A 24,710-nucleotide genomic window follows, 5' to 3' on the forward strand; every position below is an offset into this window, starting at 1 on the left:
CTGTATGCAAATGAGACCGGGAGGGCGGGAGAACCGCGCGCTGTATGCTAATGAGACTGGAGGGCGGGGGATCCACGCGCTGTATGCAAATGAGGCGGAGCGGGAGGTGGGCGGGGCGAGAGGGGAACGAGGGCACGCGTGGGATGCAAATGAGATGGGACAGTGACGAAAGGGGAGGTGGAGCTCCCGCCTCTATGCAAATTTAGGCGGGTTATGCAAATCAGATGGGGAAAGGGCGGGGATAGGGACTCAGGGCGACACCTCGCGTTATGCAAATGAGATGGCAGGCGGCGTGCGGCTGCATGCAAATTAAAGGAGAGGCACCCCCCTCTTTATGCAAATGAGACCCCGGAGGGTTGTACCAATGGCAAGAGCGCCGTGCCCGGCTCTATGCAAATGAGCCGCGTGCTATGCAAATGAGCGGGCTCCCTGATTGGCCGCCCGTCGAGGGCGGGGCGGGGCGTGTTCTCGCGAGAGCGGGCCGGAAGCGGAAGCGGAAGCGGCGGCGGCCGGTGCGGCGGCGGCCCCAGGATGCTGCGGCTGCGCTGCAAGGCCCGGAGCGGCTCGCACGCGCTGCCGGGGCTGTCGCCGCACTCCCGCCTCCGCGACATGCAGGCCGCGCTCGCCGCGCTCACCGGAGTGCCCGCGCCCGCGCAGCGCCTCCTGCACGGCTTCCCGCCGCGCAGCCTCGACCTCAGCGACGGCGAGCGGCGGCTGGGCGAGCTCGGCATCCACTCGGGTGAGGGCCCCGCGGGGAACAGGGTGGGGACAGCGCTCTGCGGGCTCTGCTGCCTCGCCGGCCGCAATTACGTTAATTAAAGAGACCGTGGCACACACACCCCTCATCAACCGGCGGTCGGGCCGGTTCCTGCTGCCGGGGGAGGTGTCAGCACCCGGCTCGGCGGCGCGTCCTGCTCGCTGCCAGTGCCGGTGGTGCTTTGGCTGCGTCCCGGGGGTCCGGAGGGAGAAGCACGGGGCTGGAGGGGACAGGGACCGGGCCACGCCAGGTGAGTCCCGCGGGGACCGTTGTGGTGCCACCGGCTGTTGCTGGGGCTGTTTCCCTGCAGGATACCGAGCTGCGGGAAACGGGCGGAGCTGTCCGAGGTCACAGCTCGGAGCAGCCCGGGCTGGTGGAAGGTGTCCCTGCCCTTGGCAGGGCTGGGACTGGCTGGTGTTGAAGACCATTCCATGATTCTTTTGTGTGATCCTCAGCAATGACAGCACAGCCGTGTTGTTGTGTTTGAGGAGCAGCAGCGGCTTGAAGTCCCCCCCTTTATGTCCCTCCTCCTGTCTGGCAGGTGACACTCTCATAGTGGAAGAAGACACATCCAAACCTGAGCCCGACTCGCCCGTGGTCACCAAAAAAGCGATGTCCCACCCTGTGAGGGAAGCCGTGCCCGTGCTGGCCAGGCGGGTGGTGCCAGCAGACAATTCCTGCCTGTTCACCAGCGTGTTCTACGTGGTGGAGGGCGGCGTGTACGACCCCGGCTGCGCCCCGGAGATGCGCAACCTCATCGCCCAGATCGTGGCCAGCGACCCCGAGTCGTACTGCGAGGCCGTGCTGGGCAAAACCAACAGGGAATACTGTGACTGGATCCGCAGGGAGGAGAGCTGGGGAGGAGCCATCGAGATCTCCATCCTCTCCAAGTTCTACCAGTGCGAGATCTGCGTGGTGGACACGCAGACCGTGCGCATCGACCGCTTCGGGGAGGACGCGGGTTACAGCAAGCGCGTGCTGCTCATCTACGACGGGATCCACTACGACCCGCTGGAGCGCCGCGTGCCCGCCTCGGACGTTCCCCCCCAGACCATTTTCCCCAGCAGCGATGACGTGGTGCTGGCGCAGGCTCTGGAGCTGGCGGACGAGGCGCGCAGGAAGAGGCAGTTCACGGACGTGAATCGCTTCGCCCTGCGCTGCATGGTGTGCCAGAAGGGACTGACGGGGCAGCTGGAGGCCAGGGAGCACGCTAAGGAGACTGGACACACCAACTTCGGGGAGGTGTGAGCTCAGCACGAGGAGGGTGCCATCGACTACCTCAGCGCTCCGGAATCAAATTCTGGAGTCCCAGATAAGCTGTTTGTAATCATAAAATTCCGTTCACAGAGCTTGAAAAGCGAATTAACTTAATGGTGGCCAACGCACAGGTTTGGGAGTAGGGGGTTGGGAGTAGGGATGGCACTTGGGCAGGTGGTGGATGGTGGCAGCCACACCTTGGTTTCATCACCTTTGTGTGTGTGTGTGTGTGTGTGTGTGTGTGTGTGTGATCTGAGCAGACAGACACAGCCAGGCTTGTCCAACACTGGTGTACAATCCACCTCTGAGGTGCTGAATGTACATTTTAGGGTGATTCAGTTAATCCCAGGCTTTGGGAAAACACAAATCAGCATCATGGACACTGGGAATCAGGCTCTGCACCCATGAGCGGAAGCTGCTCGTGTGGTGCGTGATTTGTGATGGAAATATCAAATCCAGTATCAAAATACAATTTGTAGTGGACAGTGAGCTGCCCTGGTCCATCAGGAATAGACTGTGTAGTTTGTGTGCAGAGAATTTTAGGGAAAGCAATGGCCTCTAAGCTTTAAGGTAGCCTTTAAATTAATGAGTAGATGGATAAGTGTTGAATAAAACTTATTAATCCTCCATAGGTAGTTTTTAGTTGCTTGAAAAATAACTCTCCACCCCCTGGTGTTTACACTGCATCAGAGCATAAGCATGTTTCCTGGAATACTTGGGATTCTTCTTCATAATAGCATTGGAAATTCCTGCAAGAGGGAAGTGAGTAGTTAGGGCAATGACTTAATTTGCATCTGTTAAATACATTGAATATTTTACTTGACTAGAGCCAGTCATGGCCATGGTGTTACTAAGCTGTTCCAGTTTCCAAATACTGTAAATGAGCACTTTAAGGTTGAGTTCTCACTCTTTGCTGGTAAAAAGTTTTGCCCTCTGAAGGGCAGAGCCAGAAGGGAGGCTTGAAATTCCATCTGCTTTCTGCCTTAATGTGTTTGATTTGTCACCACTGTGGAGTAGCAAGACTTTCATTGTGATAATGAAGGGTGCAGCTGGATATTCAGAACAAGATAAGCTGGGAGAAGTGCCCCAGCCCTTGGACTGCTCAGAATCAGGGAAGGTGAAATTGGTATAATTGGAATATCTTACCTCACAGTGGGGTTAACACCAGGTGCTTTTGAGGGCTTTTAAAAGGTGCTGTAAAGGTGCATATTACTGAAGGGGATTTATGTTATTTTATTTTTTAATTTGAAATGCCTGCAACACATCCTTGTTTCTTGAATTTTAAAATATCCTTTGCCTGCCATTCTTCTGTTGCTTCTGTTTTGAGTGACCTTCCTTGCACTTTGAGACTGGGGAACAAGAACGTGCATCTTCAGACTGAGGAGGAAATGAACCCACTTTCCACGTGGAACCCAAAACCCAGTTTGAAAAGCCTCTGTTCCCTCAGGCACCTGACCAAACTGGTGCAGCAACACCACCTGCTCTGCAAAAATCCCATTTCAAGTTCTCAGCAGAGGCTCCCAGTTGGATCTTGAAATACAGGAGGGTTCTACTGAAGACAGAACATAATGACATAAGTGCTTTGCTGAATTAAGGCATGAATAATTAAACAGCCTAGACTCACCCAGAGCACTATGGACCAGGTTTGTTTTTAGTTCAGTATTAAAACACACATTAGCACTGTTGGGAGTTCCCTATAGAAAGCCACTTAGCTTCCAGTGTTAAACCCTGCTCTGCTTTTAGCCTGTCATTAGGAAAAGAAGATAAAACCCCCCAAAACCCAGCATTAAACCCAGCCCTGTAGAAGCTGATGCTTAACCTCCAGAAAGAGCTGCCAGTTCAAAGGAACTGAAGATGACACTGTGTTAGAAGTACTTGAGCTGAAATGCTGGCTGGGAAGGAGACCAGAGACTCGAGCAAGCCCCAGGTGTGCCCTGAGCTGTCCCAGGGGGTGCCTGGGCAGGGAGCTGCTCCTCCCCTTTGCCATCTGCCACATGGACACAACACCTACCTCAGAGAGCTGCTCCACTCTTTGGGTGTCTTTGAAACACAAGTGCAAGATCCATATTTATTTTCTGCCTTGACTTTGGGGAGCAACCCTTACATTTTAGCTTTGTGTCCTGGATGGATTTCTCCAAGTGTGTAAAGCTTTTGTTTTGTTTTTTTTTTCCTGGTATTTCTCAGTTGCAGTATTTGAAAAATGAGCTTTATTTAATCCAGAGTGTTGAGCTTTGCTAGATCATGTTTGCATTGGGAATCTGCTGACAGAGAATCAGTTCCATTGGAGGGAGATGTGTCACTATCACTGCTTGGATGTTTTCTTTTGTTGCCTAGAAAATAAAATCTCTTTGGTTAAAAAAAAACAAACCTGGAATTTGTGGTTGTAAAAATTGATTTTGTTACAGGCTGACAGAGAAGCCCTTGGTACTGACTGTGAGAGAAATTTCTCCTTATTCTCCTAAACTTTCCCAGACAAAATGCATCTCCATTATTTAAAATATAAAGTTTGGGCAGATTTAAAGTACAACTCCTTTTCTTTTTAAAAATTACGATTAGGATGGTTTTTAGTACTTTTTAACTCGGATTTTCCTGCCCTTAATGACACAGTCAGGGAATTATCCCAGAAATGGCATCCTGTGGTGGGATGAACTCTGAATATCAGAATGGGATGAGATGAGCTTCAAGATCCTTTCCCAGCCAAACCAGTGTGGGATTCTGTGAAATATGATATGAGAAGAGAGTTTTACATCCCTCCAGAATCTTTTATGCATTGAAATACATAAATTATTAAGCAGACTTCACAAATCCATATCCAGTATTACACAGATCTCCTCCATGGATGCAAAGAGCAGTCTGGGGAGGAAATCAGTAATAACTGGAATTTCTGAAGGACAAACCTAACAGTGAAGTTGTGAGTGAACTATCAAGAGCAGTTTCTGGGGAGGGCACTGAGAATATCCCAGCTCTGCAACTGGGATCTGTTCTGGGCCAACCAAAACCCATCTGACCCCCAGAGTTGTTTGTTCTTCTCTTTGGGGCTGAATGAGGAGAGAGCAGAATTCTGTGCTGCCTGCCTGGAGCACAGGGCCTGGAGCTGGGGGAGTTTCTGAGCAATCAGACTGACACACAAGTGCTGAATCATCTGTGTTTGGCTGATTTCACTGCAGAACCCACCCATGGGCCAGCCCTGGGAGCCTCTCCCTGACAAGGAGACTCTCCAGAGGAGGAACTAAAAGTTGTCAGCTTGCTGTTTGGAAAATTGCAGCTGCCATGCAATTAAATGTCTGCCTGTATTTCAAATCAAACTTTGCATCCAGCTCTAAAACTGCCCTCAGGTTTGCTCCAAATAAAATTCCTTCAAACTGGGTGAAATCACTTCCTTCAAACTGGTGAAAGCACCAAATGCTCCCTGGAACAGGAATAGAGTGGAGGAAGTAACAAAATCAGGTTGTCCAAGATCACAGTGCCCTTGTCTATTATTTTTAATTAAAGTCTTGAGGAAAATGTTGTGGAATTATTAAAGCTTGTGGTGTTAATGGCAAGCAGGCTGTGGGAACGCCTCACCTCCCTTCTCTGGCTCTTTTCTGTAAAACAGAGATAATAAATAAACAGATAATAAATAGAGCTGCTTGGCCAGGGAGGTTTAATGAGGGCTGTGAACAGGAGCATTAACTATGTGCTATTTTCCAAAAAGGATTTGTCAGCACGCTGCCTGTGCCTGCAATTTGGGCAAAGGAGAGTGCCCAAAAGTCCCACAGAGTCAAATAAATGTCCTTACCTTGACAGGAATCTTATCAGTGACGCTGTGGGGATGCTTTTCCTGCAGGCCAGGCCTGAGTCACTTGTGCCCTCGTGTTTAGGAACAGGGTGAGGCTCAGCAGGGCTGTGAAGCTGCCAAAGTCCTTCCAGGGCACTGGGAAGTTTTCTCTGCATCATTTGACTCCTCACATATCCTTCATGCCATCTCTGTGAAATCACACCTTATTTTGGGTTGCAGCTATTTATATTTGTTGGAGGGAGAGGAATGTGGAAAAAGAACAGGTTCTTTCTGGGCTCCTGATTCAGAGGAGCTCGAGGTTTCTCCTGATGGTTGGTGACACCTCGGTGCCACACAGGGCTGTGAGGAGCCAGCTCTGCCTGTCTGACAGCCCAGGTTTGTGTCCCCTGCCCCGTGCTGCTGCTCCTCACACCCTGCTGGCAGCACAAAAACAAAACAACCCAGCTTGGATTCCTCCCTCTCTCAGAGCAACCTCAGCACAACTCGACAAAATTCCGCTTAAAATTATGAATTAATTTAAAATCAAACCCCCATTTAAACTCTGGTGGTGCTGTGCCAGTCCAGCACAACTCCTGCACCAATCCTGCCCCAATTCCCATCTGTCACAACGCCCCAGCAGCTCTGGGGCAGAGCAGGAGGGGCTGGGGCAGCCTGGGGCTGGCAGCAGCCTCTGCTTTGTTGATTTGCCCTCCTGGAACAGCACTTGGCTGGTGGGAGCCTCTGGCTCATCTCTCCTTCCATTTCCCGTGATTTTAATTAGCTGATGTTTCCACTTCCCCCTTCTGTGGAGCAGGGAACGTGTGTGGCAACGCAGCCTTTTGCTAAAAATACAAATTAAAGAAGGAAGAAAAAAAAAATAAATCATTGGAGAGTTGAAATGTGAATGAATCCGGCAGCTGTGTCAGGCCTGGAAATTTCCTGCAGGGTGTTTGCAGATTTGAGCAGCACCTTGTCAAGCAGGTACAAGTCCATGCTGTGTGGGGAATGGCCCAAGCGTTGTTCAGCAGCAGGAAAAGCTCTGATTTTAATGTCAGAGCCCATATTCCGAGTGAAAAGCAGGCCCTGCTGTTCTGTGCCACCACCCGAGCTGGGGCTCGGTGTCACCTGTGCAGGGTGGGGACATTGGGCCCCTGTGTGAGGCAGCAGAGGTGGCACCCACAACTCAGAGCTGCTGCAGAAATGCCCCAGCAGAGCTTCTGAGGAGGTGTCAGTGTGAAGAGGAGTCTGATGGGCATCTCGGCGGGCTTCAGCTTCCAGCAGAGCTCCAGAACTGCCTGGGGAAGGAATCCCCAGTGCTGGAAGGAGCTGCAGAGGCTTTTGGTGCTCACAGGGAACGGTGCCAAGTGGGGCAAAAGCAGCTGCAGGTCGGGACAGGCAGGCTTGGAGCTGCACAGACCATCCTGCAGCACGTCCATAAATCTGTGCTGAAGCTCCCAAACCCTTCCTGCCTGTCTTTACAACCTCCTTCCTTCGCAGGCAGCAAACTTTTGGCCTCTGGGAAGCTGTGCTGAAATACAAGCACCAACCTGCCCAGCCCAGGCTGCTTTCAGAGCCGAGCAGGAGGCAGCTCCCAGCTCCCAGCCCGAGCTGTGACATCCCTGCCCAAAGCACCTGAGAGCACAAACCTGCTGAGGGTGACGCTGCTGCCTGCGAACGCCCAGCCTGGGACGTAATTATTGTGTGTGCAGGGCTGGGGTCAGGGCTCAGCTCCGCTGTCAGCCAGCAGCTATGCGGCAGAACAGGATGTCGGATTAAGGAGTCCCCAAAGCCGTGCCCAGGACAGCAGGGGACAGCAGGGAAGTGAAGGAGCTGGGTGGCACCGGGCACTGCCAGCTCACAGCAGCGCTGCCAGCGCAGCAGCCACGAGCCAGAGCTCGCTCGGAGCCTTCGAGGGGCTCAGGAACAGCAGGGAAGTGCCTGGCAGGGCTGCAGGATGAGCTGGCTGCAGGTGAGGGGCCAGGGATCACCTGCCAGGACGTAGCTGAGCACCCACCTGGGCAGCACAGCCTTATCTGCAGTTAATGTGTAACCTGGCTGTGTTTGGTTAGCCCAGAAAAGCAAAGAAGTCCTGGGATAGGCACGGCCGGGACGAGGAATTGGGCAGCACGGAGCCACGGACGGCCTGGTAAAGCAACTAAACTGATTCATAATAATTCCTGTTCTGCTTGTGCTTTTCTCTCTGTGCTTTTCCTGCTGGAGGGGCCGGGGGGGCTCTGGGTTCCTGCAGGGCTCTGCTTTGGATGGGTGAAATGTGGTGGGGGGTTCACCAGCAAGGCTGGTTTGGTGGTGATGGTGGGAGGAAAACTGGGGAAAACTGTGCTCAGGGCAGCAAACAGCTCAGGCAGCTGCTGGGGGGATTTATTTACCTGCTGAGACAGGAGGAAACTCAGATCTGAGCCCTTTCCCCTGGGCTGGGATCCATCCCCTGGACAGTGCCTGCAAAGGGGGCTTTGCTTTGCCTTGTGTTTGGGGCTGCCCAAAGCACAAAGCCCTTTCCCCAGGCAGGAGGGTCTGGCTGCTCTGCCCCAGACAGCAAAACCGAGCCCTTCCCAGCCGGGATGGAGAGCTTGCAGTGGTGCTGGCTAAAAGAAAGTAGCCTCTTCTCTAAAGCAATTAGCATTAATTGCTACCCGGCAGCTCTTTGATGGCTTTTAAAGGACAGTTATGGCAACGGCCACAAGAGCTGAGGGACCTGGCCTTTGGGTTTGGATAAAAAACAGCTTCTTCTAAGTCTGTTTTTAGTTGGGGAAGAGAGCTGCACCACTGACACCCAGCTATCAAGCAGCTTTTGGAGCGCCCTTAAATCAAACGCTCAGTCGCGTTTTTAGTTTGTGGCTGTAACTCACCACAAAGAAGGAACTGAAATCCTCCTGAATCATTAAAACTGGGGGTTTCAACACTGATTTTTTTTCCCCTTTCCCGAGCTGTATGACTGTGCTGGAGCTGTAATCACATCAGAGAACTAATGGGCAGGAAAAGGAACTTGTTGTTTGGGAGCGGATCCTCCGCGCGCTCGGGCTGAACTTTGCCTCCCGTGAGCTGGGGCTCGGTGGGTGCCAAGGCCTTGGCAGCAATTTGAGGTCCCTGCAAATGCTGCTTGAATGAGAGAAAATAATTTCTTTAATGGACTGGTGGTGGGGAGGATCCTCATTGAGAAAATGCCTCCCTGCTGGCCCCAGCCAGCTGCGCACTCGGGTTCCAGCGAGGCTTTCGCTTCCCCAGCAGGGTTTTGCTGCCTGAAATTTGGGGGGGAGGCAGCCAGGAGCAGCCTGGTCAAACCTCCTGCTACTTAAGAGTCGATACAAATCTATAAATCTCTATCTTTAGTTTTGATATAAATCTAAATTTCACGTTGTGGATGTTCCAGTGCACAGCAAAACCCTGCAGAGGTTTAAATTCCCCCAAGCTCAGCTCTGCCTCCCCACAGCTCAAATCCCTGGCTATGAACACGTCTGAATTCAAAGAACCCAGGGAGCTGCTGTTCCAAAGCCACCACTTACTGCAGCGTCACTTAAGCAGTAAATAATGCAGAGCTGAGACTGAAATATTAAACTCCTCCTGCATGGAAGGATTAGATCTGTCAGGGCGTGGGTGTTGAAATCTGATTTTTGCGGCGTATTCCAATTACAAAGGAATTCTTTCAGGGTCTAACGCTCTGAACAAGCAGCCAGTTCTGCTCACTTATCGCTGGATCTAATTCCCTGATCCTGCTACAAGAAAAAAAAAAAAGCAGCAGTGTGTTCCTGCCTGCAGGTTACAGCACAAAGGGCTCCTCTGTCTCCCGAGGAGCAAATCCTCTCCTCTGGGTCCCTGAGTCTTGGACAGGGTGCTGCTGTTTGTTTTGCTGCTCCCTCTCAGTCCCCTCCCCAGGAATGGGGTGGTGCAAGTGCAGGAGACTGATTGGTGGTGCCAGGAAATTTGGGGGATCAGTAATGACACCTTCTGGGGATGCTCTGTGCAGGGATAACTGTCCCCTGTGCCACCCCACCCCTGTGCCAGCGCTGGAAACACAAATCCAGGGTGTTTGTTGGGGTCCCACTGGTGATGGCAGGGCTGGGCTGCACCAGGGGGACACTGCTGTGGGCAGAGGGGACATTGGAACTTTGGGGACATTGGGGAGCTGCCTGAACCCCCCTGGGCACAGCCCCAGCCTGCCCTGCTCCCCAAACACACCCAAAGGCCTGGGGACACCTCCCTGGGGACACCACCCCAAGGAAGGGTGGCAGAGGCAGCTCCTGGCCAGGAGGAAGCTCCTGACAGAGCGAGGATGGGAGTAGCCAGCTGTGTTTGGGGCCAGCACAAGTTCAAGCTGCAGGGCTGGCACAGGGTGTGGTGCAGCAAAGAGGTCCCGTGAGTCAGGGCTGGGCTGCTGCTGGGCTTTCTGAGCCTCTCTGAGCCTGAGCTGGGCTGGTGCTGGGCTTTCTGAGCCTCTCTGAGCCTGGGCTGGGCTGGTGCTGGGGTTTCTGAGCCTCTCTGAGCCTGAGCTGGGCTGGTGCTGGGGTTTCTGAGCCTCTCTGAGCCTGAGCTGGGCTCAAAGCTTTTTTCTTGTGCCTTATCCACCCCTCTGAGGTGATCAGGGAGCCACCAACACCAACACCTGTGCAGAGGTGACCCTGTTTCTAGTTATTTTGAGGAAAACCTCAAGGCTGATGTTTTAAAAGCCCAGCTGTGCCTTCTCCTGGGGACAGCACAATTCCTCCATCCAGCAGCAGCACAGCCTGCCTGTCCTCCCTCCCAGGATAATCTCACAACTGAATGCTTCTCCTTTCTCCTGCTGCAGCCGGGATATTCCCCCCGTGGCAGCCTCCAGGGCAGCCCGTGCTATGCCTAGGAAGGAGCTGGGGATGGCTGGCTGCAACTCTGGCAGCTGTGACAGCATGGCCAGCACAGCCTCCAACCACTCACAGCGGGTGAGTAACCCCGGGGTGCCCAGGTGGGCAAGGATTTGGGGCAGATCCCAGCTCAAACCCGCTCTCCATCGCTGCTTTGGAGGCAGCTGGAGGCCCTGAGAGCAGCAGGAGCAGATGAATTCCTGCCCCAGAGCACTCCCATCCTGTCCTGCCACGTGTGTGCTGCTGCTGCTGCTGCTGCAGGGGCTGCTCTGGGCCAGCACAGATCCCTGCAGGGAGCCCAGGGCTGCAGGGGTGCAGGATCACACCAGTGGGGTAACTGGTCACACTGGGAGCAGAACTGTGCAGGGATCACACCAGTTTGGTGCACTGGTCACAGTGACTGGGAGCAGAACTGTGCAGGATCACACCAGTTTGGTGCACTGGTCACACTGGGAGCAGAACTGTGCAGGATCACACCAGTGGGGTAACTGGTCACACTGCTGGGAGCAGAACTGTGCAGGATCACACCAGTTTGGTGCATTGGTCACACTGGCTGTGAGCAGAACTGTGCAGGATCACACCAGTTTGGTGCACTGGTCACACTGGGAGCAGAGCTGTGCAGGATCACACCAGTTTGGTGCACTGGTCACACTGGGAGCAGAGCTGTGCAGGATCACACCAGTTTGGTGCACTGGTCACACTGCTGGGAGCAGAACTGTGCAGGATCACACCAGTTTGGTGCACTGGTCACACTGCTGGGAGCAAAACTGTGCAGGATCACACCAGTTTGGAGCACTGGTCACACTGGGAGCACAGTTGTGCAGGATCACACCAGTTTGGTGCACTGGTCACACTGCTGATCACACCAGTTTGGTGCACTGGTCACACTGGGAGCAGAACTGTGCAGGATCACACCAGTTGGTAACTGGTCACACTGGCTGTGACCAGGGTGGCTTCACCTGCAGGAGACAGCGAGCTCAGCTCCTCCAGCCTGGCCCCAGATGGGTCCTCAGTTAGGGCAGGGATGGGTTTGTACCTCCTGTTTGCACCTCAGCTCCTCCTGGCTGGCCCCAGATGAGCTCCCAGTTAGGGCAGGGATGTGTTTGCACCTCGTGTTTTCACCTCAGCTCCTCCAGCCTGGCCCCAGATGGGTCCCCAGTTAGGGCAGGGATGGGTTTTCACCTCAGCTCCTCCTGCCTGGCCCCAGATGAGTCCCCAGTTAGGGCAGGGATGGGTTTGTACCTCCTGTTTTCACCTCAGCTCCTCCTGGCTGGCCCCAGATGGGTCCCCAGTTAGGGCAGGGGTGTGTTTGCACCCTGGGTGTAGCTGTGTCATTTTTCACTATCTGTCCATTGAAGCTTGTTTGTCTCCCAACGCTGATCCCGAGATTGATGGGCTAATTACATCCTGCCTGCCTTGGAGCTTAATTGATATGTGTGAGAGCAGTGCTGAGTCCTGGCAGCTTCTCCATGTGATGTATTGCAAACCAGAACCAAACCCTTGGAGTTTAATGGGCATGGAAGAACTGGTTGTGATCCTGCACAGGGAAAGATTTGGATAAGGTGTCTGTGCAAAACAAGCCCTGGGATCATCCCTGCCCTGTGCTTGTTGATCTGATGCACATTCCATCCTGTCCTGGCTTTCATTTTGTTCAGGACAGATTGCAGGAATCACTTTTGATATCTGATATTGCATAACACATCTCCTGGTGCTCAAAATACAACAAAAATTAAACAGCTCTTGCTCAGGTGTGAATGAGAGAACAAGGAGGGCTCATCACAGAAACCTTCAGGATTTATTGTGTGTCCTGGGATTCAGCATTGCTGAGAGCTCTGCTGTCTGTTCTGACAGATTTATCCAGCTGCTCACACTTCAATTTCAAGAACTAAAAGTTAGAGGCCAAGTTCCCAAGTTCAGAATAATCCCAAGTTCAGAATAATCCCAAATTCAGAATATTTAGAATAATAATTCTGACCCACTGAGCAGGGTAATATAAGAAAGGCTTTAAGTGTATATATACTTCTTATTTTTAGAGTCTAGTATTCTGAAGCTGTAAATTCCCATTATTGAACAGCCACTGGGCAAGCAGCTGGCACAGGCTCTCTAAAGTACCTGGTTATTAAATATAAATGTATAAAATATTAAAATAATGTAGAATATATTAAAATATACAGAATATTAATATATATAAAATTATAGAAAGTTATATATATGTAGTATAGAATACATTGATATAGAATAATGGATATAAAGTTAGAGTTATATAAAGTTACATATATATGTAATATAAAGTAAACCTCTCTTTCTTATACATATAAAATGTAGTATAAAGTAAATGTCTCTTTCTTTTATATATATTGAATATACATAAAAATATTTTTATATATTATACAGGTACTATAAAGTAAGCTTCTTTCTTATATATATTTTATATATATATGATATTATTTTTATTATATATATGATTTATATGATAGATATGATATATATTATTTATATTATTTATATGGTGTATATATATTATATATATCTCCTTTTCCTCTTTATCTCCTTTTTCCCAGAGTGACAACAGCTATGACTATTTATCTGTGGAAGAGAAGGAGTGTTTGATGTTCCTGGAGGAAACCATTGGTTCCCTGGATGCAGAGGGGGACAGTGGGGTCTCCACAGACGACACCGACTCCGGGGAGCCCCCCAAGCCCAGGAAAGGCCCCGTGCCCCGGGGTGAGCTGCAAACCCTTCTGCAGAGAAGATTTTAATATTTATTTTTAAGATTTTTTATTAAGAATTTTTATTTAAGATTATTTATTTTTAAGATTTTAATATTTATTATTTAATATTGCTATTATATTTATTATTATCTAATATTTATTATTATAATAGTATTCTATTTATTTCTTTCCCAAAATAGTTTCATACAGGCCTTGTTCTCATGTACAGATATGTACAATGCATGTCCTATCTAGACATGAATATTTTACAAATTTTTCTGATGCCACAACCCAACGGCTTTGAAATTCTGCAATATATAAATAACTTGTAGGTGTCCTGCTCAGTGTCAGTAATCCCACAGATGAACAAGGTTTTGTCAGGCCCCAACTTCCCCAGCAGTGATGGATCAGAGGAGTTGGGGGAGCCCTGGTTTTATAAATGAGAAACAAAAGTCTCAATTTTTAGCAAAATTTAGATTGGTTTGTTTTATACAGACAGGGCAAAGCAGCACTGGGGAATGTGAGGGGTCCCTGCCTACTCCAAGCTTGGTTTGCAGCCAAGTGTGGTCTCGTTGTAATCAATAATTTTTGGTTTTTTGCTCTCATAATTTTGTCAGGCAAACAGTGGTGGCCGAATAAACATCTGTAAAGTCTCTGGGAGTCAGTCCCACAGATACCATCTGGTCTGGGTAGATAAAACTGCCAGAAATTGGGAAGTTCTGGTTTTGTAGATAGGCAGCGTTGATAAAACAAAGGCAGGAAGTCAAAATCAATCATTCTATTGGAAAGCCTGACTTTACAAACTGGTAGTAGATACAAATCATTTAGAAACATCGTATTCATGATTTAAAACAAGGGGGATTTAAAACAGAATGCTTGAATCACATTTTTCCTCCATCAAGGGCCCATGCTTCACTTCAGACCTTTGCATTTTGGTTTATATAAACCCCAATACTTTCATGACGAACACAAATCTTGTATCAGTTATCACACTGGGTGAGCTATCCTGGGCTGTCCCAGAGGGGCTGAGGGATGAGGAATGAGGGCTGAGGGATGTTCTTGTGCCCGTGCAGTGACTCCAGCCACTCTCTTTGCAGATGTGGGGAGCAGGACTCCCCCTGCGCGGGAGCGGCCGCGCGGGGCTCAGCAGAGCCGGGCCCAGAGCAGCGCGGCCTCCTCCAGCTCAGCCCCAAACCCCAGCACCATCCCTGCAGCCAACAGAGCTTCTGCCAGCTCAGGAAACATCCCAGCAGGAATTCCTGCCCAGGAGGTGCCCAGGGAGGCCAGGCTGGAGCACACCAGCACGGGCAGCCACACAAGGCCGGGGATGACCCAACCTCCAGACCCCTTCCAGGGTGACCTGGAGTGGTCACGCAGCTCCCACGGCAGGGAGAGCAAGGTTCGGACTTTGTGGGGCCTGGAGGAGCCCCCTCAGGACCCCGATGCCAAGCGAGGGCCCCCAACCGCCCCCAAACCGCGGAAGCTGCCCCCCAACATCATCCTGAAGAGCGGCAGGAGCGGCGCCACGCCGCTGGGCCCCGAGCACGGCCACAAGGGGAGAGCAGCCCCTGCACCCTCAGCCAGCCCTCAGGCCAGCCCTGGCAGTGACAGCGCTGCTGAGAAGGGCAGTTCAGGCCCTCTGGACCCCAAGGAGAAGGAGAAAGCGCGAAGGGAGGCCCTGGAGAAGCTGGGGCTGTCCCAGGATGGGAGGGAGCCCAGCACCCACCTCCATCCCCACCCCAGGGAGACGCCGCTCCCCATCCCTGGGCAGCCTGGCCAGGCCTCCACGCCGGGGATGCGGCACATGGCCTTCAAATCCAACACCCTGGAGCGCTCCGGGGTGGGGCTGGGCAGCTCCATGGGCACCCCCAAGGAGCAGAGCTCCAGGAGCAGCAGCAGCTCCCTGGGCAAGATGTCCTTCCTGGAGCGCCTGGCCCCCGGCTTCCTGCGCGCCGGCCGCCCCCGGCCCGCGTCCCTCGGCGCAGGGAAGGACTTTGCCGGCCTGAAGGAGCAGGAGGAGCAGGACAAGAGCAACAAGAGGAGATCCCACCCTCTGTCCAGCTTCCCCAGGCCGCCACGCTCTGCTGTGAGCGTGAAGATCTCCCCGAAGGGCGCGGCCGATGAGAACCGGCGCGAGGCGCTCAAGAAGTTGGGGCTGCTGAAGGAGTAGCTGGTGGGAAAGGGGATTTTCACCCCAAATCCAGCAGCCTGCGCTGCCTGGCCTTGGGCACGAGCATCTGCTGCCATCTCCTGCCCCACAGCCTCGGGAGAGGCGTGGGGAGCTTCACACCAAATAAAGAACGCGGCGTGTACAGAACATTTTGTGTATAGCAGGTGTACACTTAAATGCTTAAGAGAGGAAAAAAAGGGGGGCAAAGTTAATAGAAATCTCAGAGCACTAATAAAGCAAGTGTAACTGCTACAAGAAGTATTGAATGGTGCATCCAGAAATACTTAGGAGGAATCTGAAAATAGTAAACAAAGTGCTTTGAAGGGGTGACCAGTGGGTGTGAAGGACAAACACAGTGTTAGAGACTGATGGGGGAAATCCTCTAACCTTGCTGTGTTGCCTGAGACCAGAGCAAGGGCAAGAATAGAGCCAGAGCAGGTGTGGGATGGCCCCACCTCTCAGGTATTTTTGAACACACCTGCCTGTAAGCCTGCTCTCCATGTTCCCAGCCCCTGATGATTGCATCTGACTCTCCTGTCACTAACACTTTTTTTTGGTCGGAATTGTAAAGAAACATATAGTTGTGACTGAAGGAACACTCTACCAGAGAGTGAGAGAAGACTGATTTCACCGAATTAGATTTCCATGAGATTCTAAGGAATAGCACAGAAGTGAATACACAGGGAGGATCCACATGGGCCACAGAGCACCTGATTCCTTTTGGAGGATGGACTTTTTATTCATGATGTAGTTCAGATATATTTCCAACTCTCAGCTCAAAAGGATTAGAGTAACTCCCCAGTGGTTTGGGGTTGTGTTGGCATTCTTGGATTCTTTGGGGTTTATTTAACCTCCCTCCCACTAAGTATGGCTTCTGTAGTCTGAGATGTTTCCTTTTTCTAAGAGTTACACAGGTATTTCATCCCCATTCTATATTCCTATACACAGTTAAATTTTATGTGAGGGATAATCATCACTCCCTGTCTCGGCTACATTAGTCTCTTCCTGTACACCAACTTATAATCAATATAAATTTGGGAAATAATACATGTTTAAAGCTTGCTGCCAAAATATTCCTGCATTGGAGGTACACAGAAAATGTTCCGCTCCTCTCCACTGCCCGGGCTCTTGTCCGATCCACCGTTTAGAAACAGCCTTTCGATTTTTAACATGGGCTCCAGAAACTTTCCCTATTTGACATTTGTTGTGTTCATTCCTCAGAGAAACAGCCCTTTGTTTAACTACCAGGAAAACTTCTTATCTTGCACACAATCACCACTACTAAGCTTGTAGGAGACAAGATTCTAAGCTCTTTTCTATAGAAGAAAGTACCTGGAATTTAACTGCAAAGTGGGTGATAAATGCTTGAACAGTGGTAGTTAAGAGCCCTTTTCACTTCTTAACTCCTTCTGCCTCCTGCTGCTGGAGAATTTTCTCCTCCTGATGCACAGGTTTGCATCAGGCCGGCCAGCCCCAGAATAATTCAATTAATTGCTCAGCTACCAAGCATTTCCCTGCTTGTTTCCCTGCCTCACATTCCTTGGATTCTTTCTGCGGCTCAGCACCATCCCTGCTGCGTGCACACCTTTGCTGTGGTGCAGTTCTTTACCAGGATGCTCCCCTCTTTGAGCAGAGCAGCCCCAGGGATGTTTGGAGAGGGATTGAAAGCCTGGCTGAGGGTTGTGTCAGCCCCAGCCTGTTTGGTATTCACAGAGTGTCTTGGGAAGGTGCTGCTGCTACAAGGTCAGGGATGGGAAGGACTGAGTGCTGCAAGCAGTTAATTAACATCAGCAAATTGTTCAGTGCAATTGGCTCCCCGGGTCAGCCCCTCTCTCTAAAGAAAGCCTGCATTAGTTTGGAAATTAAATTGCCTGTAAGCAACAAAGGCTCTTGCTTTGTCATCATCACAAAATCGTGGAATGGTTTGGGTTGGAAGGGGCCCTAAAGCTCATCCAGCTTCCCCCCTTCCACCACCCCAGCTTGCTCCAAGTCTGGGTGGGGGACAAAGCAACACAAACCAAATCTACCCCAGGTTCAGCCAGAGCCCAGCAGAACTCCTGGGCTCTTCTCTGGGCACCCCTGAAATCAAAATCAGATTTCATACTCTGGCAGGGGGCAGAATGAGATGAGCTTTAAGGTCCCTTCCGACCCAAATCATTCTGTGATTCTGTGAATTTAATTCTGGGCATATTTAACTTGATTGGTGCCCAGAAGGCAAAATCCCAGCAGAGCCCAAACACAAAACAGCCACGAAGAGAGATCAGAGCCTTGCAGAAGCAACAAATCTCAGAGCTGGTAAATGTACCCTGAGTGTCTTCATGCACATCACTCAGAGTGAGTTTATGTGTTAGCAATGTTCAAAACAACAAACAAAACACCCAGCTTTGCATTTTGCACAGAATATCCATCTAATTCCTAGCTGTCAGTCCCACCCTGCTCAGACGTGTCATTTCCATGTCTCCATGACCTGTCAAGACCTCCTGTCCCAATTCAGAGCATCCCTGAGCACATCTGCATTACAAAGATCAGATCCAGGAGCGGTGCCTGGTGGATTCTGGCAGTGCCAGGGAACATCAGCTGCACAGCAGAAATAATTTGTGCTAATCACAGCTCTCGTGCCTTGGGGCTGAGAGGTGGGGAAGGAGGTTTGGATGCTGCTGAACCAAGCTGGGAACACCAAACCTGGGCTCCAGGATGGGGCTGGGCTCTCTCCATTTCTCTGGGAGGTGCTGGGGATGTCTGAGGCTCTTTAGCACGTTCCAGAATGGTTTGGTCATAACCAGGAGCTGAGGCTGTGCCCTTTCCCTGCTCACAAGGAGACAAAGGCCCTCTCCAAACCCATTCTCTCCATTATCTTTTTTTTTCTTTTTTTCCCTTTTTTTTTTCTTTTTTTTTTTTGCCCCAGTTTTTTGGTTCTAATGGAATTGTGAATGAAAAAAAGGCCCAGCCTTGTCCCTGCAGCTCCCACCCATGCTTGGCCCCACAGAACCAAGAACCCCCAAAGAGGAGCCCCCCAGGGGCACTTCTGTGCTGTGTTAAAGCAATCAGGGTTTATTGCTTTGGGTTTTGCTCCCCTCTGTTTGCCAGTGATGCAAATGTAGCTGACAATGTCTGAAACCAGAACTAGACCTGGTGTTCCTCGTTCCTGCTCTTAAACCCCAGTGGGTTTGGGATCCCCTGGCAGGGCAGGGGGTGAGGATCTCCACTCCCCCCAGATCTCAGCTCTTTTCCTGGATCTGGAAGTGCAGGAAGAGACAGACAGGGGCAGTGTTGTTCCTTGCAGAGGGGTTTGTGTGCAGCGAAACCATCCCTGGCTGGTTCTGAGCAGGGTTCAATCATTAACCAGGCACTCTGAGCAACCAGGAGTTTGTTACCATTCATGAGTTCCAGCTCTGAGCACACTCAGGCTGTGCTGGCAGCAGCCTCCACACCTTGGCAGGGATGGAATTCATGGGATGGAGCCTCTGCCTGTCCTGGTGCTGCCCCAAGGGACAAGATTCCCCCTCCAACACCTTTGTCACAGGAATTTCCTTTACAAGCACAGCCCAGAAGAATAAATTCTAAAAAATGTCACTGTCCTTTAGCAGGGCAAGGTGCAAGGCCATGCCCCAGGAGGATCTCCTGTAATTTTATGATTCTCCATGATTTTATGATTCTCTGAAATACACTGAGTATTCCCAGGGGGTTCCCAGCATCGTTTGAGCCCCATTTTACTGCTCACACAAAGCCAGTCCTGGTGCTTTGCTGCTCTCAATAAATGCCCTCAGACACAGCAGTTCTGCTGGAGCCCAGCCAGGAGTGGGGAATTTATGGCTTGGTTTGGTACAAAACACAACAATTCCTGCAATACAAGGAATCACATCACGATTAACAGCACAAAACTGCTCGGTGGAGGTTCCAAAGTGCTTCAAGGATTGATTTAGCCAGAACACAATCACTCTTCACACCCTGTCTGGAGCACTCAGAGGGGCCATGGGTGGTTTTTTATCTGTCAAATTTAATTAATTTAATTTAATGGAAGGAGAGCAGCCCAAAACCCCTTCAAGAGCTGAAAAAAAAAAAAAGAGCCTGCACAGTTTTGGAGCTGTGAGAACATCCAAACTCCTCTCAAAGATTTGGTTCATGCAGAAGAGGAATTGTGTTTGTGGGCAGGAACGAAGGGCCCTGAGTTCCACCTGCTCTGAACCCACCTTGTTCACGTTCAGGACAGAAGCTGAAGCAGAAAGCATCACTCTGACCCCAAAACAGGATGAAAACACAGACATGAGCTCAGAGGAGCCCAGCCCAGGTGCCTGAGGAACCTTCACCAAGTTCTCCCTCTGAAGTTCTGCCTGGAAGTGGCTCGGAGCAAACACCACCTCATTCTTTTATATTGAAATGTTGTGTCTGTAGAGCAGGGGAATTCCTCCCAAACCCTGCAATTTCTGCTCCTGGCCTCTTCACCCCTTTTTTTCCCCCTTTCATGATGTCACATCCCTAGAGAGCTAAAAAAGGCCATTTTTGGGTCTTTTTGATGACATCTCTGCTCCTCCTCTGAGCATTTTGACCATCTCCATCTCCAAGATGCACACCAAGACCTCAGAAGATTTTTAGAGCAGCAATTTTAAAATCTACGCATCAATATATGAGGAAAAAAACAATTAAACATCGAGGGAAAAGCAAAGATTGACTGAGCTGCAAGCTGCAAAAACAACTTTATTGAACAAAATCCGAGCTGGAGGTGGAGGAAAAGAAAATTTCCAGCACCAGAAGCGTCACAGTCTAAGGTAGGTGAGCCTCAATTTGCCCTTAAAATATTTTATTTTTGGGGAACAGTGCTTTTATAGAATGATTATAGGAGAGAGATTTCACCTGCAGTAAGTAACAATTCTGGAATTCAACATAATTATTTCTATAAAAATAAAAGTAGTGACTTATGATGATTTTTCTCCCCACTGTGCCCTTATTTTTTTTTAAACTATAAATTAAATTATTGCCCTTTTTGGCCAAGAACACCCAAAAAAATGAAATGGATGAGGTAAAATGGATGGTGGCAGGATAATGATTTAATCAGATGCCAAAAATGGATCCTGTCAACATTTTCACAGTTTGAGATTGAAATGAAGGGAAGGGAAGGGAAGGGAAGGGAAGGAAGGGAAGGGAAGGGAAGGGAAGGGAAGGGAAGGGAAGGGAAGGGAAGGGAAGGGAAGGGAAGGGAAGGGAAGGGAAGGGAAGGGAAGGGAAGGGAAGGGAAGGGAAGGGAAGGGAAGGGAAGGGAAGGGAAGGGAAGGGAAGGGAAGGGAAGGGAAGGGAAGGGAAGGGAAGGGAAGGGAAGGGAAGGGAAGGGAAGGGAAGGGAAGGGAAGGGAAGGGAAGGGAAGGGAAGGGAAGGGAAGGGAAGGGATGCTTTCACCACCCAGCCCATCCCCAAGCACAGGGTTCAGGGCAGGAGTGTGAGATCTCCAGGGCACCATTGGCTCCTTTTTCCCTTTTCAAATTCCCTTGTTTTGGGCTAGGGCAGGTCAGAGACTCGGAGTGAGCAGTGCCCTGCCCTGAGCTGCCACCAGAGCATTCCAGAGGTGCCACAACCTCTCTGCTCTGCTTAAAACCACAGAAATCAGCAACATCCCATCCCCAGTGTGAATTTGTGAGGGTTGCTGAGGGAACACTCGGGAGGGATGGACGTGGTGCTGCTGTTCCTCCTGGCAGCTCTGCTGCACGGTGAGTGATGAGTGCCCAGCCCTGGTAAGGGCAGCTGGAGCTGGGGACACTGGTCCTGTTCTGGAACCTTCCTCTGGACACCAAACACCTCCAGCTGCAGCCTGAAACCAGCCTGAGCACCCCTGAATTCCTGTGACACCAGGGGCACTCAGGGAGGGGAACACCACATCCAAAAATGAATTTCTGTGACACCAGGGCCACCCAAGGAAGGGGAAACACCACTCCCAAATTTTCTGTGACACCAGGGGCACTCAGGGAGGGGAACACCACATCCAAAATTGAATTTATGTGGCACCAGGAGCACTCAGGGAGGGCAAACACCACATCCCAAATTTTCTGTGGCACCAGGGGCACTTAGGGATGGGAGACACCACATCCAAAAATGAATTTCTGTGACACCAGGGGCACCCAAGGAGGGGAAACACCACATCCAAAAATGAATTTCTATGGCACCAGGAGCACTCAGGGAAGGGAACACCACATTCAAAATTTTCTGTGCAAATCAGTCTGAGCACCCCTGCCCATCCCAGTCTGAATTTCTGTGACACCAGGGGCACTCAGGAAGGGCAAACACCACATCCAAAAATTATTTCTGTGACACCAGGGCACTCAGGGAGGGGAACACCACATCCAAAATGAATTTCTGTGGCACCAGGGCACTCAGGGATGGGAGACACCACATCCAAAAATTATTTCTGTGACACCAGGGGGACTTGGGGGGTAAACACCACATCCCAAACTGAATTTCTGTGGCACCAGGAGGACTCAGGGAGGGAAACCACAACATCCCTGTGGTGTTTTCTGATTTTCTGAGCCCTGTGTCCCCTGGTGCCCCTCAGAACCCCAGCCCTGCCTCAAAGCAGCCCTGCTGTGGGTAACCAAACCCTTGTTTGTGTTCTGTCCCCCAAGAGCCCGTTTCCAGCAGCCTGTTTGGCTCCAGGTTTTTGGCAGGAGGGCTTGGAGGCTCCATCACCCACCAGTGCTTCTACTCCACCACCCCAGCCAACAAATACGAGCGCAAATATTGGTGCAAGGTAGCAGCCAACGGGATCTGCCACACCATCGTCTCCAACAACTTCATCTCCAGCCTGTACAGGGGCAGGGTGGCCCTGGGGGATGTCCCCCAGAATGGCACCTTCAGGGTGACAATGACAGGGCTGAGGAGCAGCGACTCGGGCACCTACAGGTGTGGCATTGGCAGCACCAACGAGGGGCTCCACGTCAGCCTCAACCTGACAGTTCTGCCAGGTGGGATTTCCTCTTGGCTTCTGGGGAGGGTTGGGATCAGGAGCCTCATCAGGTTTTTTTCTTTCTATTATTTCTATATTCTTTTCTATTTCTGTTTTTTTCTGTTTTCTATATTTATAATTTTGGGGTGTAAAAGCGCCCAGGTTTGGTCAAAGCTGTTCAGAAATGGGAAGGAATCTCTCCTGCCTGTTGGAAAAACAGGTTTGGAGATTCTGGGGAAGGGCACAGGGGAAATGTCTGAGTGAAGGGGTTTTGGAGAAGTAAAGGGAATAACTGATGGAGTTTCAGGGTGTGAGCTCTGTGTGGATAAGCTGAAAAGATGAATATTTATTACCCTAGAGCAGAGCTCAGGAGCACAACCTGAGATGATTCATAGAGGCAGAAGGATGGGGCAGGTTTGGGAGTGTGTGTGCTGAAATCCCCATCCTGCTCTCTCCCTGTACATGGTCTGAGATAATTCACAGATCCAGAAGGATGGGGCAGCTTTGGGCTGTGTATGCTGAAATCCCCATCCTGCTCTCTCCCTGCAGATAACCTGAGATAATTCACAGATCCAGAAGGATGGGGCAGGGTTGGGGCTGTGTGTGACACCCCTGTCCTGCTCTCTCCCTGCAGATAACCTGAGATGATTCCTAGATCCAGAAGGATGGGGCAGGTTGGGGCTCTGTGTGTGACACCCCATCCTGCTCTCTCCCTGCACACAGCCTGAGATAATTCATAGAGGCAGAAGGATGGGGCAGGTTGGGGCTCTGTGTGTGACACCCCATCCTGCTCTCTCCCTGCAGATAACCTGAGATAACTCACAGATCCAGAAGGATGGGGCAGGTTGGGGCTCTGTGTGTGACACCCCTGTCCTGCTCTCTCCCTGCAGATGCCCCGGTGTCCAAGCCAACCCAGCTGATCCGAGGGGAGCTGCACGGCTCTGTCACAGTCCTGTGCCCCTCTGGGGACACCCAGAGGGACCAGAAGAGGTTCTGGTGCAAAGTGGGCAGAAGCAGCTGCACCCTCCTGGCCAGCTCGGATGGCTTTGTGAGCAGGAGGTACCAGGGGCGGATCGTTATCAGCCCTCAGGAGAGCTCTGGGGCTTTCAGAGTCCTCATCAATGACCTGAAGAAGGAAGATTCGGGGCTGTACCTGTGTGGGACACGAGGATTGAGGGGGCAGGACAGCCTACAGGAGGTGGTTTTGCAGGTGGCCACAGGTAGGACAGGGCATGGGGGGGCTCGGTGCTGGGTGAGGGGCACGAAATTCTAATTGTGTGCCCTAATTGTGTGCCCTGCCCTAATTTTGTGCCTTCGCCTGCAGCCTCCACCCTGCCCAGGAGACCCAAATTCCTCAGTGGCACAGTCGGGGGCTCGGTGTCCTTCCAGTGCCACCACGACCCCAGGGGCACCTACGAGAAGCTCTACCTGTGCAGGTGGGAGGCAGGGAGCTGCCCCCTGCTGCTGGACCACCAGGGATTCGTGCTGGAGTCCCACCGAGGGAGGATCCAAATGTCCAGCAGTGCCCCTGGCAGCTCCACGGTGCTGCTGAGGCAGCTGAGGGAGGAGGATGAAGGCTGGTACTGGTGTGGGGCCAGGAGTGGGCACACCGAGGTCACAGCCCCCCTGATGCTGCTCGTCCACAAGGGTAAGGTGGTGGCATGGCCTGGATGGTCCCCAAACCATGGGACAGGGAGAAACAGCAGCTCTGCACTTCCCTTTGGTTATTAGCCAGCAGCTGAGGTGGTGGTGGAGGGTTCTGGGGTGAGAGAGCTGAGCTCCCAAAGCCATTTAATAGGTTTGGGTGATGGTATTGATCAGTCGTGATGCAAACCCCAGGATGTGACATCCTGGTCCTGGCAAGTGCAGCACAGGGAGGTGTTTGGCTCTGGAGATAAAGCTGAAGGTTATCTTGCAGTTTGAGAAACTGCAGAGTGTAAATAGATCCATGGAACTGCTCCTCTGGCACGGCAGGAAGAGCAGGGTTAGAGCAGGGATGTTTGCCAGGTGTTCAGGTTTTCATGAATGCTCCCTATGGCACTGCAAGCAGAACAGAAATGCCCAAATCTGTTTTTTTCACAAGAAATTCGAGGTGAAGTGTGTAAATCTTTGCTAAATCTGACAAACATGTTGGGTATTAAATCCTCCAAACAATGTTCTCTGCAGAAACGAGAAACAATCTGTGCTCCTCACGAGAGCCAGGAACGAGCAGCCCTGCGAGACCCTCGGCACCAAACCCTGCAGGGCACAGCACAGCCTGGCACGGGAGCACGGCAG

The 24,710-nt window shown here is 51.2% G+C and overlaps 2 protein-coding genes across 3 annotated transcripts; both read left to right on the forward strand.

The window, feature by feature from the left end:
• The first annotated feature begins 531 nt into the window (after positions 1-531).
• On the forward strand, positions 532-4,381 carry YOD1 (YOD1 deubiquitinase). Its single transcript, XM_033080379.1, has 2 exons — positions 532-739; positions 1,299-4,381. The coding sequence occupies exons 1-2, from the start codon at positions 532-534 to the stop codon at positions 2,003-2,005; spliced, it is 915 nt and encodes a 304-aa protein (XP_032936270.1). The 3' UTR covers positions 2,006-4,381.
• Positions 4,382-6,571: 2,190 nt separating this feature from the next.
• Positions 6,572-15,717, forward strand: C25H1orf116 (chromosome 25 C1orf116 homolog). Of its 2 annotated transcripts, XM_033079940.1 has the most exons (4): positions 6,572-7,917; positions 10,573-10,702; positions 13,186-13,348; positions 14,433-15,717. In XM_033079940.1, the coding sequence occupies exons 2-4, from the start codon at positions 10,616-10,618 to the stop codon at positions 15,503-15,505; spliced, it is 1,323 nt and encodes a 440-aa protein (XP_032935831.1). In that variant the 5' UTR covers positions 6,572-7,917; positions 10,573-10,615; the 3' UTR covers positions 15,506-15,717. The 2 variants fall into 2 exon arrangements, with proteins under 2 accessions (XP_032935831.1, XP_042635920.1); XM_042779986.1 differs by lacking the exon at positions 6,572-7,917 and having other exon boundaries at positions 10,285-10,702.
• Positions 15,718-24,710: the final 8,993 nt, after the last annotated feature.

The sequence above is a fragment of the Catharus ustulatus genome, chromosome 25 (assembly GCF_009819885.2).
Source record: "Catharus ustulatus isolate bCatUst1 chromosome 25, bCatUst1.pri.v2, whole genome shotgun sequence".
Taxonomy (NCBI): domain Eukaryota; kingdom Metazoa; phylum Chordata; class Aves; order Passeriformes; family Turdidae; genus Catharus; species Catharus ustulatus.